Source organism: Elephas maximus, chromosome 3, assembly GCF_024166365.1.
Source record: "Elephas maximus indicus isolate mEleMax1 chromosome 3, mEleMax1 primary haplotype, whole genome shotgun sequence".
Taxonomy (NCBI): Eukaryota; Metazoa; Chordata; class Mammalia; order Proboscidea; family Elephantidae; genus Elephas; species Elephas maximus.
This window is the reverse complement of record NC_064821.1, coordinates 67,162,141-67,179,435: the sequence shown is the minus strand read 5'-3', so window position 1 is coordinate 67,179,435 and position 17,295 is coordinate 67,162,141. Positions and strand designations below refer to the sequence as shown.

At 42.2% G+C, this 17,295-nt stretch overlaps 1 protein-coding gene across 2 annotated transcripts in view; it reads right to left on the bottom strand.

Annotated features, from left to right (window-relative positions):
- Window positions 1-17,295, bottom strand: part of ARID1A (AT-rich interaction domain 1A) — a 73,060-nt gene that overhangs the window by 41,806 nt on the left and 13,959 nt on the right. For both annotated transcript variants that reach the window (XM_049878381.1, XM_049878382.1), the window contains exons 2-4: window positions 3,374-3,586; window positions 1,260-1,712; window positions 94-210 (exon numbers count right to left, since the gene is read on the bottom strand). In XM_049878381.1, coding sequence (XP_049734338.1) covers window positions 94-210; window positions 1,260-1,712; window positions 3,374-3,586 — 783 coding nt within the window. The remainder of the gene's footprint in view (window positions 1-93; window positions 211-1,259; window positions 1,713-3,373; window positions 3,587-17,295) is intronic.

Sequence of the window (17,295 nt, the reverse complement as noted above, 5' to 3'; positions counted from 1 at the left end):
TGTTCAATTAGCTCAATACTACCACAACACCCAACCAGAAACTGGTTTTCTCTCTGTTCCCATCACCTTTTAGAGGGCTACAGGAATACTCACAGGTAAGCTCGAGGGTCTTGACTGAAGGCTCAAGTTTATATCTTCTTGCCCTCCCTTACTGGAGGTCATTGAGGGGGCTGAGGATGCCTGAGACCCAAATGAATCTTGAGATAACTCCTAAAACAAGAAAAACAAAAGCTGTGATGGCCTAGCATTGATAAACCAGGCAAGCTTACTTCATGGTGAATGGGCTATAGGACTCTCTCACACAGGAGAAGCTGGGTGTTAGACACTGCTCGAATATGAACAATAGTGTCTGAAGGAAGAAAACTCCATCCTGTGGCTCTTAAGACAAAAATGTCAATGGTGAACTCAAGACTCTTTCTGATGGCATGGCCACTCATCTATTGCCACACAGAGAGCTATTCCTTGGAGTTAAAGGCCAAAGTCTGGGTAACTATAAGGTTTTCCTATCAAGGAATAAAACCAATTAATTTAGAACAACCCACACCAGAACTTCTGTATCAAAATGAGTACTGCTTCCTTCAAAGATTGTCACCTTGGGATAAGATACTTATTTCAATAACGCCACCAATGCACAAAATCTTTAGTGGACCTGTCATCACTCAGTCATTTCTCCTCTTTTTGCTCTTTAAAGAATAAAGCTAAATTGCTATTTTTAGGCTTCATCACCTATCTTGTTCACCAGACATGGGTCCAAATGAATTTTAGCTATTTCCCCAAATCAAATCCACCCTCAAAAAAGAAAAAGATGTGCCACTACAGAGAATAGTCTAAAAAATGTGATGTGGGCCCTGATTCCAATTGGAATTCAAATGAAAGGGTCCAAAATACTTTATGGAATGGCAATTGGAATGTACAACCTGCCAGTGACTGATTTGAAAAAGACCACACTCACTTGGATGCTCAAGTTCTGATATGTTGGTTAAAAAAAAAAAACCCAGTCCCGCTGTCTTTCTTATCTGTCTATGCAACTTCCCATTGTCCTATTTCTTCATAAGTAGGGAGAGCTACAAGTCTTTATGCAGTTAAGAAGGTTATGCCTTTATTAGTTCAATTCATCCAGTTAGCATGTTTACCCAGAGTTTAATTGGTTTTTAAGTGCACATTAGAGAACCAATTTGCATGGCAAAGTTCTTATGACACCAACCTCCAAGCTGTCTGCGGTCACTAGTGGGGAAAGGCAAGAAGTAGGGGCATCTTACCTGTGGTGGAGGGAAGCGCTGCTGGGAATAGGCAGTTTGTTGCGACTGCTGAGACTGGGGCTGAGGGTACGCAGCCTGCTGGGAGAGTGTCGAGGAGGCTGGCTGCTGAGGTTGCTGCTGCTGGTAGGGAGACTGTGCCTGTGGCTGGGAGTAGGGGGGCTGGCTCTGGGGGTGCTGCTGTGTTGTGGACTGCTGGGAAGGGTATGGAGTTGGGGACTGCTGATGTGGAGGCTGGGATGGCTGTTGGGAGTATGGAGGCTGAGAAGACGACAGCTGTGGTGGCTGAGACTGCGGTGGCTGCTGATATGAAGGTTGGGCATGAGGGGTCTGGGATGGTGGCTGCTGGGAGTAGGATGGCTGCTGCTGCTGGGGGTGAGGACTTTGCTGGTTATAATATGGAGTCTGGCCCTGCTGACCATACCCGCTGGGGCCTTGTTGTCCATAAGGAGGAATCTGTAGGAAAAGAAAGGATACTTTTAGCACCGGCTCTCTAGGATGAAGAAAGCTAAGGTATTCTCATCAGAAGCTATGCCCTGAGGATGAGTAATGAGAGCAGACAAGCCAAGCCTCACACTTAAAGAGGGTCCAGGGTTTTCCTACCATCCCTGTCTAAGCTGAGCCAGAAGGACAGCCAAGCTGGGTTACTAGTTGGTTTATTTACAAGTGGACTGCATTCAACCAGTGAAAATTTACATTATTTAATACGTGGGCAGTTTATAAAAGTTCAAGTGTAGCTGTTTTACCAATGAGCCGACTCTTTTTATCGTGGCCTAGGCTGTTTTCGCAAGCACTAGGAATCTGTATCCTAACCACAATGAAGAGTCAGTAGCAGCCTGGCTCAGTCAACCGAAAATCCAAGGTTTAGTAATCAAGACAGCATGTAAATCACTAAGTTACCTTGGTTGTCTCTTTAATTCAGTCTTCATTCAAAAAATATCTGAGGGCCCACTTGCTTACTTTGCAGCAGGCACTATTCTAGGCGCTGGGGATACAATTGGTAATTAGGGGAAAAAAATGAACATCCACTACATCCCTTCTTCATTTTTTAATTGGGGGGGAAAAAAAAAGACAGTGTATTTCATTTTCTTTAAGAGCACACTTTGTTTTAGAGTCAGGTTTTATATTCTGTCCTTCACCATTTTCAGTATGGCTTAAACATTAATGATACAAAATGCTGTCAAAACAAAAAAATGACAATAAAAATATAACAGTATGTGAAGTCCTGATACATGCTACAACATGGATAAACCTTAAAAACACTCTGCTGAGGTGAAATAAGTCAGTCACACCAAAGCTTATTAGTGACTACCAGAGTGAGTGGCGGGGAGGCGGAAAGGAGGACTCAATGCTTAGGGGACACTAAGCTTCTGCTAAGGGTGATGGTATAATTTAGAAATGAGTAAGGGTGGTGGCTAAACAAAGTGATGAACATAATGTCACTGAACTGTACAAGTGAAGAATATTGAAATGTCAAATGTTTTGTTACATATATATTTACCACACATACAAAAAATAGGTTAAAAAGATACGGATGGCTAGACAAAAGGAGATGAGAAGAAATCTTAATATTTATAATAGCATTTTTACTGTTCAACCTTCCCTTTTTCTTCCACTGTCAGTGTCTCCTTCTAAACATTCATTTTGAACCAGTCAGCTAATATGTCAAAGGCCTTGAGAAACATAAAGCGGTTCGTCTATCCCCAGGGCACATGGTATTAGTGGTTTTCTTGGTAGTATCAATGGACAGACAGTGGAATTTAGAGTTTTGTGCATGTCAACTGAAATTTCATCACCTTTAGTATTCAAGAGTGTGAGGATATACGGCGGACAGAACTTTCATTCCACTTCCTGCAGGGATCACCACCCAGTGGGTACAAACAGGTCAAGAGGAAAAGACAAATATGTACAGCCTGTGGCCAGGGAGCAGTCTTCCTTGAAACACATATGGGATAGTGCCCACAATCTTGGCCTTGATAGTAGCATGCTGTAACTAAGCCAACTGGACTGTGTGCCTGTCAAGAGGCTTGGGAGGTAAGGACATGTTCTGATTCTATGGCTCATAGACCAGATCCTGGATAGCAACAAGAGTTAAGGTAATCAGAGTCACCATCTACCTGTTGTGCATAAGAGAGGCTGCCCATGGTACTCTGCGCCCGGCCCTGCATGGTCATCGGGTACCGCTGTGGGGTCTGGGACCCATATGGCTGCCCTGGGTACCCATGTCCTTGCTGCGGTCCTGTTGGAGGTCCCTGTTGTTGTGAGTATGGATTAGTCCCACCATATGGCTGAGGTCTCATCTTGCCCATCTGATCCATTGGACTGGATGGCTACAAAATAAAGAACATTTCATTAACCTGAAGCATTGTGATGCCTCTGGTCATATGAACTCACAACAAAAGCATACATACTTTTGGAGCTACTATGAAGAAGTAATGGTATACATTCAGTAGTCATTGAGCAAGCCGCTTAAACCTCCTTTAGAACTCTGATTTTGTCATATGTAAACTGAAAATACCACCTGTTTGTGAAAGCATCTTGTAAGCCACAAAGTACTGTGTAAGTGTGCACTAGTGCATGAGATCCAAGGGACAGGACAAGTGTAAGCAATTAACACAGTACAAACTCCACGGTGTAGAAAGTCCAAACAAAGGCCCTTCAGTTGGAAGAGGATGGTGCTGCTATACACTATTACCTTGCTCACCAACACCAAAAATGATGCTTCAATACTGTGGCTGGGAATTCAAATACCCCAGTGTCCACATGTTTCTATTCCTCCAATAGTGGAAAATTTTCTTTGTACATCTGCAGCCTGTTTGCACTATGGCATAAGCAGTTAAATTCTGTCTTCCTTCCAAGTGAGCAATGTGGCTAAGTTACAGTTGTTGAGGGAGCTGTAACTTGCAATTTAGAGCTTTGTGCATCTCAACTAAAAAGTTCATCTCTAATATTCAAGAGTTTGAGGATGTAAGGAGGATAGAACTTTTGTTTCTTAAAGAACAAGAAGATAGAGAGGTACACCGCAGCACCAGTAATGAAAGCTCAAAGTTCAAATTCAGTTATCTGGCTACAAACATAGCTTTCATTCCAACTCTGAGGGGCAACAGGGTCAACTACCTCACTCACTTTTTGGCATGCTTTTGCCCTACTGGAGGTGCCCTGGTAGAGGAGTGGTTAAAGTGCTCAGCTGCTAGCCAAAAGGTCAGTGGTTTGAACCCACCAGCTACTCCACAGGAGAAAGACGTGGTGGTCTGCTTCCATAAGATTAATTGCCTTGGAAACCCTATGGAGCAGTTCTACTTGACTCAACGCACTGCGTTTTGTTGTCCTATTGGAGCTGATAGCAAAGAGCAATACATACCTCCCCTGCCAGAGATAGTCATCTACATCTATTGGGAATGGGGAACTCTCTTAAAGCACCTTAAATAGACACACCTAAATTGGAGCATAGGACTGGGTCTGACAGAAAACTTGAAAATTAAATCTTACTTAAAGGGAGGGGGGAAAACAAAACCAAAACCAAACCAAACTCGATGCCGTCAAGTCGATTCCAACTCGTAGCGAGGGGGATTAATACTGTGGGCCTCAACATCGGTAACTCTCTAGTGAGGGAGTTCAGTGGTTCTCAAACGTTAGCATACATAAGAATCACCTGGAAGGCTTGTTAAAACACAGACTGTGGGGATCCACCGCCAGAGTTTCTGGCTCAGTAGATTCAGGGGAGGCCTAGGATTGCATTTCTAACAGGTCCCAGGTGATGCTGATGGTCCAGGGACCACACTTTAAGAACCACTGGTCTAGATTATAGAGTCCCTTCTGGATGTTATTCTATAATAAATTATTCAATAATTTAAGATGTGTAAGATCTTTAAAAAATAATTCCAAAATAAGTGAGAGGAGGAGGCATTCAAACAACTGAGTCTCTGTTCACGCCTTTTTTTTTTTTTTTTTGGCAGAATACTATCTAAGTCTTTTATAATAGAGGAAGCGGAGCCATCATGGAGGAAAATGGGTAAGCCAATAAGCTACGGAGACTGTTCTAGATATCAAAAGAAAAAAGTAGAAACACTCTTAGGCTACAGCTAAAATCTCAGGTAAAAAGGTAATAGCGATGATGTGAGTATCCTCCTAAGTTTCTAAACTATACCGAATCCTAATAAACTATACCCCAAATCACTATTACATGTCAATGTTATTAAAGTGCTGTTTCCAACAAACTATTCTTTTTATTGTACTTTAGAAAAAGGTTAACAGAACTAGTTTCTTATCAAACAGTTAGTACACACATTGTTCCATGACATCGGTTAACAACCCCACGACATGTCAACACTCTCTCCTCTCAACCCTGGGTCCCCTATTACCAGCTTCCCCGTTCCCTCCTACCTTCCAGTCCCTGCCCCAGGGCTGCTGTGCCCCTTTAGTCTTGTTTTGTTCCATGGGTCTGTTCAATCTTTGGCTGAAGGCTGAACCTCAGGGGTGACCTTGTTACTAAGCTGCAAGGGTGTCTGGGGGCCATACTCTCAGGATTTCTCTAGTCTCTGTCAGGCCAGCAAGTATGGTCTTTCTTTTTGAGTTAGAATTTTGTTCTATCTTTTTCTCCAGCTCTGTCTGGGATCCTCTACTATGATCCCTGTCAGAGCAGTCAGTGGTGGTAGCTGGGCACCACCTCGTAGTTCTGGACTCAGTCAGATGGAAGCCGTGGTAGATGTGGTCCGTTAGTCCTTTGGACTAATCTTTCCCTTATAAAACTAAACAATTCTTGCCCAAGCCCTGCCTCTGTATCAGAGCTTCAATAGTATTCTCAATCATAATTTTGGAGCTACATGGATTCTTTTGGAACTATTTACAAAGCTCAAATTTAACAACAATTGACCTTAAAGATTAGACAGGAACCTTAGGGGGCACTGAATTTATGTTAATAGGGAAGGGACAACTCAGAAAAGAAGGGTGAGAAGGGCTGCACAACTCAAAGAATGTAATCAGTGTCGCTAAATGGTACATGTAGAAACGACTGAATTGGTATATGCTTTGCTGTGTATATTCTCAACAACAACAAAAATAAAATTAACAAAACACTGCCCTGTCCTGCGCCATCCTCACAATCATTGCTATGTTTAAGCCCATTGTAGCAGTGACTGTCAATCCATCTCATTGAGGGTCTTCCTCCTTTTTGCTGACCCTCTACCAAGCATGATGTCCTTTCTCTAGGAAATGGTACCTCCTGATAACATGTCGAAAATACCTGAGATGAAATCTAGCCATTCTCACCTCTAACTGGACTAGTAATAAATACTACGTAGTCTTTCTCAGATACACCTCGCAACAGATCCAAAATATCATTTCCACCTATGAAGAGATAGGGGCTTACGTGGCCACGTCACGCCATGTATCTTACACCATAGTCCTCATCGTATCCCAGACTGCAACTGCTATGTATGTGGTCACCAGATAAAGAGACTGCATTTGATGAACAGAGAGACCAACCGGCCTGCTCTGGGTGTCTGTCAGTGGAGGTCTCCCCTCAAGCATGAGGGGCAGTCATTGCCATGGTTACTATGGAGCTTCTAGAGCAGATCGGAATTTTCTGTGAAGCTTCACAAATTCCTCAGCCCCTGCCTAGAATCTCCAGTTTAGTAGGTGTGGAAGGACTTTGCCCCATCCCCTTAAGATCCTTGGATAATTCTGATGTATACTACTAGCTGAGAACCAGCGCTCTAGAAAAGCACTGTCTAGTAAAATTTTCTGTGATATGTGGCTAAGTACTTAAAATATGGCTAGTGCAACTGAGGAACTGAAGTTAAATTTTTACATAACCACATGTGGCTAGTGGCTACCATAGCGGACTGTGCAGTTCTACAGCAACTATCCCAAATCACTCTTATCACTCCCTGCTCAACAACAGATCCAAACTTCCTACCTACTACATCCTGTACAATATCACATAGAAAGAGCAAAGAGTGTAGTAATTTGATAGACTTGGGTTCAAATTCTAACTCCCTCACTGTCTGACCTTGAACGCATCAATTCTTCATCTAAAATGCACATAACACACTTAGCCAGTGTCTGGTATTTAGAGGCTCAGTAAATAGTAGCTGTTATCAATAACGACAAATAGTGTTTCTGCCTAGTTCTCAAAGCCCTCCACAATATGGTCCCCAGTTTTACACATTTTTCAGTCCCACTCCATGGTTCCCGACATGCCCAACCATATGCACTGGTACCCTGCTCTGTCATCCTGTCCAAAATGGTTTTCTACTAACAGAAACCCAACCCTTCAACATGAAGCCATTTCCCAATTCTACAGCATACTCTGATCACTCACATTTCCAGTGCCCTGTTATAAATTTAGTCAAAATCATAAGGTTTAGCACTTAATTATGGTTAACTATTCCAGCTGATTGTATCTTTCAAGCAGGGCTTCAAGCCAGTTCAAACCCCTGCTGAGAATTTGTATTTCCAACCTAGATATACTGAATCGGAAGCTAATGTTTAACAAGACCCCCAGGTAATTCTTATGTATAATAAATTTTGAGGCCTGCTGCTCTACTGGTGGGTCTCAGGGTTGGTCCCTAACCAGCAGCATCAGCATCACCTGGGAACTTGTTAGAAATGCAAATTATTAGCAGGGTTAGGACAGAAACAAACCAGTTCAAGCCCTGCTCTCAAGACTAAGTTCTGGATAAAATTTAAAAAAAAAAAAAAATTTTTTTTTTTTTTTTTTTTTTAGTCAGAGATATTTATCTTTAAAGTTACCTCAAATACTCAAGTGTGATGCTGGGGCTCAGTAACTGTTCAAATGCCAGGCTGCCCTGATACAGAAAAGGGCAGGGGAGGTTATAGGGAGACAGGCCAGTTCAAGTCATTCAGTCACTTGGGTGGGGGCACACCAAAATCCACAAGACAGGTAATAACTCTGAGAGAAGAAAAAACTTGGACTGAACTGAGAGAAGATGGAAGGGTTAGAGTAAACAGCAGAGGGAGAACAAGCACGCTCTCAAAATAACCTTATGTTCCATCCTATATCAGAGAGGACTTCAAAACTGCATGTTGTCATTGTATGCTGTTGAGTCTATTTCAACTCATAGCAACCCTATAGGACAGAGTAGAACTGCCCCATAAGGTTTCCTAGGCTGTAATCTTTAGGGAAGCAGACTGCCAGGTATTTTCTCTGGAGAAGCGGCTGGTGGGTACAAACTGCCAACCTTTCAGGTAGCAGCACCCTTAACCACTGCACTATCAGGGCTCCTTTCAAAATTGCATAACCATTCCCAAACAGACTACTTAAAAACCAAAGGCAAGTCAGAGACACCAGGGGGCCTGCATTCCTCGTGCACCCCCAAATGAGGACAGCTACTTACAAGGACACTAGTTAACAAAGGGTTAAAGGAATCTTCCATCTAAACTTTTGGAAATCTTTGCAGACAAAAAAATAAACATAGTTCAAAGAAATCATTATTCTAGAGATAAAATCCAGACTTTTCTCTTTTCTGGTCATTAGATTTCTGATCCCCTTGCCTCACCAAAGGATTATAATCAACAGAATATACAACTTAGCAAATGAAAATATAAACCCCATTGGTGTCAATTCCAACTCATAGCAAACTAAAATACATTCAGTTCAAACAACCAAATTACTCTGGGCTCATGTCATATCATGCTCATATCAGAAGGGGAGGCAGGCAAGGGTCTAACTCACACTTCTGACACTTAAGACCATTGTGAAAGATTTGTGATTTGCAGTTAGAGATGAAATGCCATCTTCCAACTTCTCATAACAGAGAAAGGGCTTTAAATCGCCACTAATCGGTTTTATTGCAAAGTAGCAATTTCAGACCAGAAAAATCCCTACTATATGCAAAACAGAAAAGCCAGTATCAGCAGTCTGCAGGCACCAAGGAAGAGGCAAGGGATGGAAAACACTAAACCAGAGATTCTTAACTATGGGAAAAAAGACAGAGAGGAAATCCTTTCAATGGGAAACCACAGGAGTAGATTACTGTGATTACGCTTCAAAAGCAAAGGCTCTGCCACAGAGACACATAATTGAGAGGAAAATGCTGCCCCCTTGATTAGGGATGGGCGGGGCCTGCCATATACCCTCCTGCATTCATTAAAAATAAAAATGAAAAAGGGGGGAAGAGCCATAAGAAAACTCCATCTCTATCCACCACGTTATCTCCTTCCAGACCACTGGCCGTGATATTAACTGCCTGCCAAATGAAATGCATCAAAAGGTGAAGTTTAGGGGCATCAAAGGCAAGGATGCTCAGCAGGCTTGTCCTTCTGAATACCTTCAGAACAAACAGCTTTCAGACTAACCACTTGCACAGAGAGTTCCCCTGCTCCAAGCAAATGGAATTTCAAGTCCCTCTAGATCGGCTAGCTAATAGAATCCCCCTTACAACTTACTGCACTAAGGAAAACCATAAGGACCCTCAGGGGCTACAGACTGAACTTAAATGTGGAGCTGGACTAAATGTGATATAACCAAAAAGTAACCAGCTTTCTGAAACTCACAGGTTAAGCACAGCTACAAATTCTCCAACTTTTGACCATGACTGATAGTGAAGAGGCCAGAGAAGATGGGGCCAATAACTCAAACTTCCAAGAAGAGAGAGCTGCCATTTGCTAAAATGCACCACACCACGCTGCAACTGCACCAAGAAAAGAGAAACTTCATAATCTTCTTAAACGAAAGCCCAACCGAAGAAAGTTCCAGGCTTTAGTCCCAATTCAAAGATGCTAAAAGGAAGTGACCAGTCAGCAACCCTAAGGAACCAGATTTCGTACTCAACAGTGTGAAGGATTAACAAGAATAAGAGAGGTGTGGGCTGGGGCTGCAGAAAAGGTGCCCATAAGAAAGGAGAGTCTTGACCACCACTTGTTCTGTCACCCTAAATGCCAACTAGATGAGGTTTGTATAAACTTATAGCCATAAACCCTAATTCTGGACATCTAAATATTATTTCTTACATCCTGTGCTTTCAATTTATTCCTGGCCAGATTTGTTGTATGACTTTTAATAATAACAATTAAAAAAAGCATCCCTGGCTCTTTAACCGAAAGAACCCCCTAATTGATTCCCACAGTAATTAACCTGCATTTTACCTCAGAGAGCGGTAGTTAAGGAAGTCAGCACTGCTATTTATAACTCATCTCAAATTGAGGGCAGACTGCCTAAAATCTAACACATCCCAGCTGTACTCCTGTTTGAACTGGGGCCAAGGGAATTTTTTAAAGCAATCTTGGCACCGAATGAATGACACCAACAGTATGAGAGCGCGAGTGGTTGTGTTGTGGTGACGTAGCACTGGAGGTGGAATGGGAGAGGGGGGCCAGTGTACTGTGATCCCTCGCGTGCATGCCTGCTGCTTGCCGAGTCCCAGTACAGTAAGCTGGGAACCGCCCACTGAGAGCCAAACACAGGAAAAGGCTTTTCCTGTGGAACGCCTTGAAGTGAGAAACACATGGCTAATCTGCATAAATGCGAAGCCACACCGCCCCTGCCAGGAAGGTTAGTGCTCGTAATCTCTGGCCATGAAGCTGGCTGCCTGGGAGGACTTGGACTGGCGCCTGATAACCCAGAAAGAGCCGAGAGAACAGATGGGTAAGGACCCCGGCAGAAAACAGCCCCGGGTCACGTGACTCACCACATGGCCCCGCCAGCACAAACTATTGTCTGGCTGCAGAGCTCCCATACAAAGACACCCGGCCTCTGCTTCCTGTGATTCCAGGGGCAAGCAGCAGCTGTTGATCCAGTTCCCGTATGGGACCCTCCCCTGTTGAGGAGCATTCCAGCTCAGGACAAATATAAAAGTTAAGGCCTCTACAAACCAAAGAGCTTTCAGTTTTCTGCAAGCTCCACATGGCTCAACTCAGATCTTAGGATGGACAGAGCGGAATGTCCACAAAAAGAACCACCCCTAGTACCTTGGTACACAGGATTTGACCAACATATTCATTCCCAACGTACCCCTCTACCCCATCCCCAGCTGCACATACATCTGTATCTAATGCTCCCTCATTCCTTCTCACTCTACTGCTTCCTGGTTTGAAGACTGTTCAAGGACCCCTATCCCATACTGAGGTGAAACTGCCCAGAAATCTCCCTGTTTTAGGTCTACCCCCATACCTGGCCTCCTAAAATAAGATTTTCTTCATTTTAAACAGCGGTGAAACATTACTATTTATGTGACCCGGGACAATATGATAATCCTAAACTTCTATTTGGTTTCACCACAGACATCATTAAACATTTCCTGAAGCTAAACACATGATAGGAAAATAAAAATCTCTCATCAGATATACCAACACCTGACCCAGGAGGTCAAACCCACTCAGCCTATGATTCTTATCATTCATAACCTGGGAATCACGCTCCAGTTTTCTACTTCCCAAGAGATGGAAAACAGTTCCTTTATTTTAGTCCTAGTTTCCAACTACCACCCCCAAAGAAACTGTTTTTGTTTTAAATTATTTCAAACTTCCATAAGTTTCTAAGTTAAATAAAATTTAAAAATTCAGAGTTGATAAAAAGTTCTATCTAGCCCATTCTGTTTATGAAAACCATTCTAGAAGATCAGGGCATGTTCCCCTTTGCAGACAAGAGAGAGCCAATTTCAACAACATCACCTGAAGCACAAGTCTGACTAAACCCTCAGGAGGGGCTGCAACCAGACATCAGACTCAGGGCCTTCTAATCCACATTGTCTTACACGGCAAGACAAAACACATTGCTCTCTCCCTGGATCAGAGACAGTTAGGCTACCATGCATGCTCCATCCCACCAGACCAGAAGATCACAGAAAACATTAAGGGTAGAGACCAAAAGGGGAAGAGTCATTGACTTCATCTAGCAAAACTCAAACACAGATTATGAGAGCCAACTGTAATAACCACCTCACAGCTGTCCACCCAAAAGAAGCATGTCAGAAAAACCACAACCAGGTGGCTGGTATTTCTTCAATTCTTCTTGGGTTCCAGATAAAGCCCTTCAAATAAAGCAGCTAGAGCACTAAACTAATGATATTCCCTAGCAAATGACAAAGTTCTTCTCATCCAGCGCACTTTGATTAGCTGCCTTTCACAGAGAAAATGCTCTTCCCAAAATGATAAAGATCACTTTTTTCGAAGACAAACTTAGCTAACAGATTTTTTCCCAATTTCCAAAGGGTGACAAAAGCCTTTAAGGAAACTAAACAATTTCTTTAAAAAGAATTCTTAAGGTACTGGTAGAACCACAGGTTATAAAAATAACACTAAGGACCCAAGAAGAAGAATAAACAGATTAAAAAAGGTAGGAGCTGAAATGCCATTTGATAAAATTAAACATTCTCTTCCTTACAACTTTTTATCTCAAGAGTAGGGCAGTAGTAGGACATGACGGAAAGAGCAGAACACCTGGGTTCCTATCCCAATTCTGTGAACAACTCCCTGGGGGAGCCAAAAAGGCAACTACACCTCAAATCTGATCAACTACACAATCCAATCCTGCTCTCCAGACTCTGAACCAGGAATCTGTATTTTTAACCTCCTCAGGCGATTCTTGTGTCCAGTTTGGGAGCATTTGGGCTACAAGGCCTCCCTCCAAGGTTCCTCCCATCTCCAGCACACAGTGATTCTAGAACTCAGATGCAGAAGAGTATGTTCAGTTTCCTTAGACGAACACAATGGTCTAAATAGGGCGGTGCCTGACTAATAGAGAAAAGCCAGGAATGCACTTCAGATTCCTAAATGAACAGCATTCTCAGTCAAAGCCAAGCTTCCCCACATTCCTATACCTGGTCCCTGATTTACTTGTTCTCTCTCTTAATTTTTTTTTTTTTTTTCCTCTCTTAAGCACATCGCTAACATACTATATGCTTTTACTTATGCTGTTTATTGTCTATCATAGATTAGAACATAAACTCCAAGGTGTATGTGTGTTTACTTCACTATAGTATCCCCCAGCACCTCGAATGGTACCTGGCACAGCAGACAATAAATGTTAGCTATTATCATCCTACACAAACCTCAAATTTATAGCAGAAAGCTTAAAAACCAGGATAATGTCTAGATCCATAAGGGAAGATCAGAAGCCCAATGTGGTAGAGGTTAACTGGCAGTCAAATAAATTAAGGCCATGCTTAAAAAAAAAAAAGGTAAAAAGCATAGCTTTTGATACAACTTCGAGCGAGTTGCTTCATCCTGTGGCACCAGAAACATGTATAAAACTGGAATTAAAAACTGCTTCACAAGGACATGAGGTGGCTCAAATGATACAAATGTGAAATCCCTATTACAGTGCCAGCCATAAAGTACCCACACAACAGATCTTATTTCCCTCTCTTCATCCTCAATAGGGAGAAAAAACCAAAATGGGGTAGAAAGCAGTTTCAAAACACATACTTAAAAAACAAGAATACAAAAGGGTCGGCCAGTTCAATTCTCAAACGCCATCTACTTCCAACCTGTTTTCTCAGAGGAACTTATTCAATAGCTCTCTTCCAAGAATCCTGACAGTCCAGCCCAATAGTTTTCAACTGGGGCAACACTAACCCTCGAGAAATGTGTTCGGAAATATATGTACGGAAGCATCTTTTTGAGTTGTCACAGTAACTATGTGATACTACTGGCATGTATTACCTGGGGAGCCGGATACCAAATGTCCTGCAATGCGGCACCACACAAAGAAGAGCCTTGCTGAGAAACAATGGACTCTAGCCCATTACAAGTCCAACCTCAGATGAAGAATTTCCTGTAACACTTGACACTGCCGCAATAAAGAGCAAGGAAATCAGAACTGACCAGTACTCATACCAAGAGCCCAATAGCACAATGCCACCCACTAGCTAAAGTGTTCATAAATCAAAATTTATTTTGAAAAAGAGTTTGAAGATAATATACCAGTAAGGTGGTATTTTTCTTCCAGTACATTTATTACAATTTTAATTATGTAGTTATTTATGTGATTATTTGCTTACATCTTTCTTTCTCACTAGAAAGTACTCCATGGAGGCAGAAATTATGAATCCTATGTTCATAACACAGAGCCTGATACACTGTATAAGAGCAATAAATATTTGTGGGATTAACCTAAGCAACTGGTATATGGTAGGTACTCAGGTTTTTCAAAAAATATTCTGCCATAAGACTTCCCATATTGGCAAGTTTTACTACTTTATACTTTAGACATTTCAGCAACAAGATTGGGCAATTAAGTGAGCTGGAAGAAGTTCTTATCTTGAAAATCCTTGAGAACTAGGGAATATGACCAAAATCTAGAAAATCCTGAAGGTATGCAAGGAAGACAGGTTGGTATACTGCATCCTAGTACATGCTCTAAAATTTAAAACTTAACCATGTATATAGATCTTTTTACCCACATGAGGTGATACAGGCTGACACCAGAAAAAGGTACTTCCTCCCACAAACCATTCTTTGGTGCTTCTACTAAGGAAAGGACCTTTGTGTGGATGGACCACAACCCCGACCAAGTAGGGCAGTACTTTTGACATCTTCTGCCCTGATTATTTGTCATTATTTATCATTAAGTGATAAGATACACTTAAGAAATACATGGTGAGTGAAGGGACACATAACTTTACAAACAGAGCTTCCCACAGGAGGGTACATTCCAACTTTTCAGTAGAGACAACACTGTTCCAAATCTCACCTAGTTCCTCTGACCTAGTTTCTAAAATACTCTTCCCTCTTCCATTTAAAACTGCTTTGCAGATAACAGCTCCAAAATAAGGGGGGAGGGAGTGGGGGCAAAACCTGCTCCTAGCCTCATTTGCTTTCTCTTGAAAAAACTCTCATTTCCTCTATTTTTTAAAAATTTTACCTACAACTCCAAACTTGGGCTGGTTTTACAGAGATATAAAAAAGATCCTAGATTTCTCTAAGTGCATGGTTCTGGCAGTCTTGCCTTCTATACTAAAAACGGTATCTGTGACACATCACTGAGCTGTAGGAACTTGATTTATATGCAGTTGGGGATTCCCTGTGTCATCATGCTTCCACATAATTAAGTACTGTATTTTGATAAAGACACCAAGAACCAGCAGTAGTACCACTGTGTTTATTTCATTAATTCCTAGGAGCAACTTCTCCAAAATACCAGTTCTCCCTAAATCCACTCTGAACTCTAACAGGCACAATTAAGTAAGTTAAGAATGGCCCAGGGCATAGCCCATCTCATTAAGCTTATGTCCTTGTTAGATGCCTTCAAGTCAGTTCCGACTCACAGTGACCCTATGTACAACAGAACAAAACAGCCTGGTCCTGTGCCATCCTCACAGACATTGCTATGCTTTAGCCCATCACTGCAGCCACTGTATCAATCCATCTCTTCCTCTTTTTCACTTAAGCTTATAAAACCCCTTGCCATCAATCAAGTCGATTCCAACTCAGAGCAACCCTATAGGACAGGTCAGACTGTCCCGGTTTCCAAGGAGTGGCCGGTGCATTCATACTGCTGATTCTTTTGGTTAGCAGCCATAGCTCTTAACCACTGTGCCATGTTTCCTTAGCTTATAAACCAAAAACCAAACCCACTGCCGTCAAGTCAATTTCAACTTATGGCAACACTAAAGGACAGAGCAGATGGGGTTTCCAAGGAGCGGCTAGTGACCTTTTGGTTAGCAGTTGTAGCTCTTACCCACTGCGTCACCAGAGCTCCTAAGCTTATTAAAAAAAAAAAAAAAAAAAGCTTATAGGTGTCTCCAAATTCTCAAGCTTTTTAAAGATCAGTAATTCTCTGAACGGGAAACCATAGCATCCTGTAAATTTTTCAGCTCTTTTCAAAGCTCCAAAAGTATGTAGGTACCAACCTCCTTCACACCGCTGTCCAGACAAATGTATACGGGGACCCTGCCTTCATGATTTATAACACAAATACATGAAACCAAAGTTACCAGATGTCTTCTCTGAGGCTTACTCTGCTCTCATTTATTTGCTGTCTATAGCCAGTATAATCAAACTGGGATGGATACCTAATGTTATGGATTGAATTGTGTCCCCCATAAATATGTGTTGTACAACAGAGAACCCCTGAGGGAGCAGGAGAGCAGTGGGATACAGACCCCAAATTCTCATAAAAAGACCAGACTTAATGGTCTGACTGAGACTAGAAGGACTCCGGAGGTCATGGTCCCCAGACCTTATGTTAGCCCAAGACAGAAACCATTCCCAAAGCCAACTCTTCAGATAAGGGTTGGACTGGACTGTGGGATAGAAAATGATACTGGTGAAGAGTGAGCTTCTTGGATCAAGTAGACACATGAGACTATGTGGGCAGCTCCTGTATGGAGGAGAGATAGGAGAGCAGAGGGAGTCAGAAGCTGGCCGAATGGACCAGAAAAGACAGAGTGGAGGGAAAGAGTGTACTGTCTCATTAGGTGGAGAGCAATTAGGAGTATATAGCAAGGTATGTATAGATTTTTGTATGAGAGACTGACTTGATTTGTAAACTTTTGCTTAAAGCACAATAAAAATTTAAAAAAAAGTGTTATAAATCCTAACCTCTATGCCTGTGGTTATAATCCCATTTGGGAATGGGATCTTTGTTATGCTAATGAACAGGGTTAGTGTAGGGTGTGTTTTGAGTCAATCTCTCTTGAGATATAAGAGATTAAACAAGTGAGCAGAGGAGAGATGGGTGAAGACAAATGCAAAGGCACATGTAGATCACCCAGGAGCAGAAGCTCGTAAGAGACAAGGACTTTCCTCCAGAGCCGACAGAGAGAGAACGCCTTCTCCTAGAGCTGGCACCCTGAATTCCGACTTCTAGCCTCCTAAACTTGAGAAAATAAATTTCTGTTTGTTAAAGATACCCATTTGTGGTATTTCTGTTATAGCAGCATTAGACAACTAAGACACTTGGCATGTTAGACTGTAAAAATCTAGCTAACATACATACAAAGCTTATATACTCTTTTGAGGTTATCGTATTCAGGGCACACAGAATTTCCCACTGGTGAATGTGTCTGCATGGGTGAGCCTAGCTATCTCAACCTCATTTTATTTTAACCCGAAATACCATAATGAAACCACATAC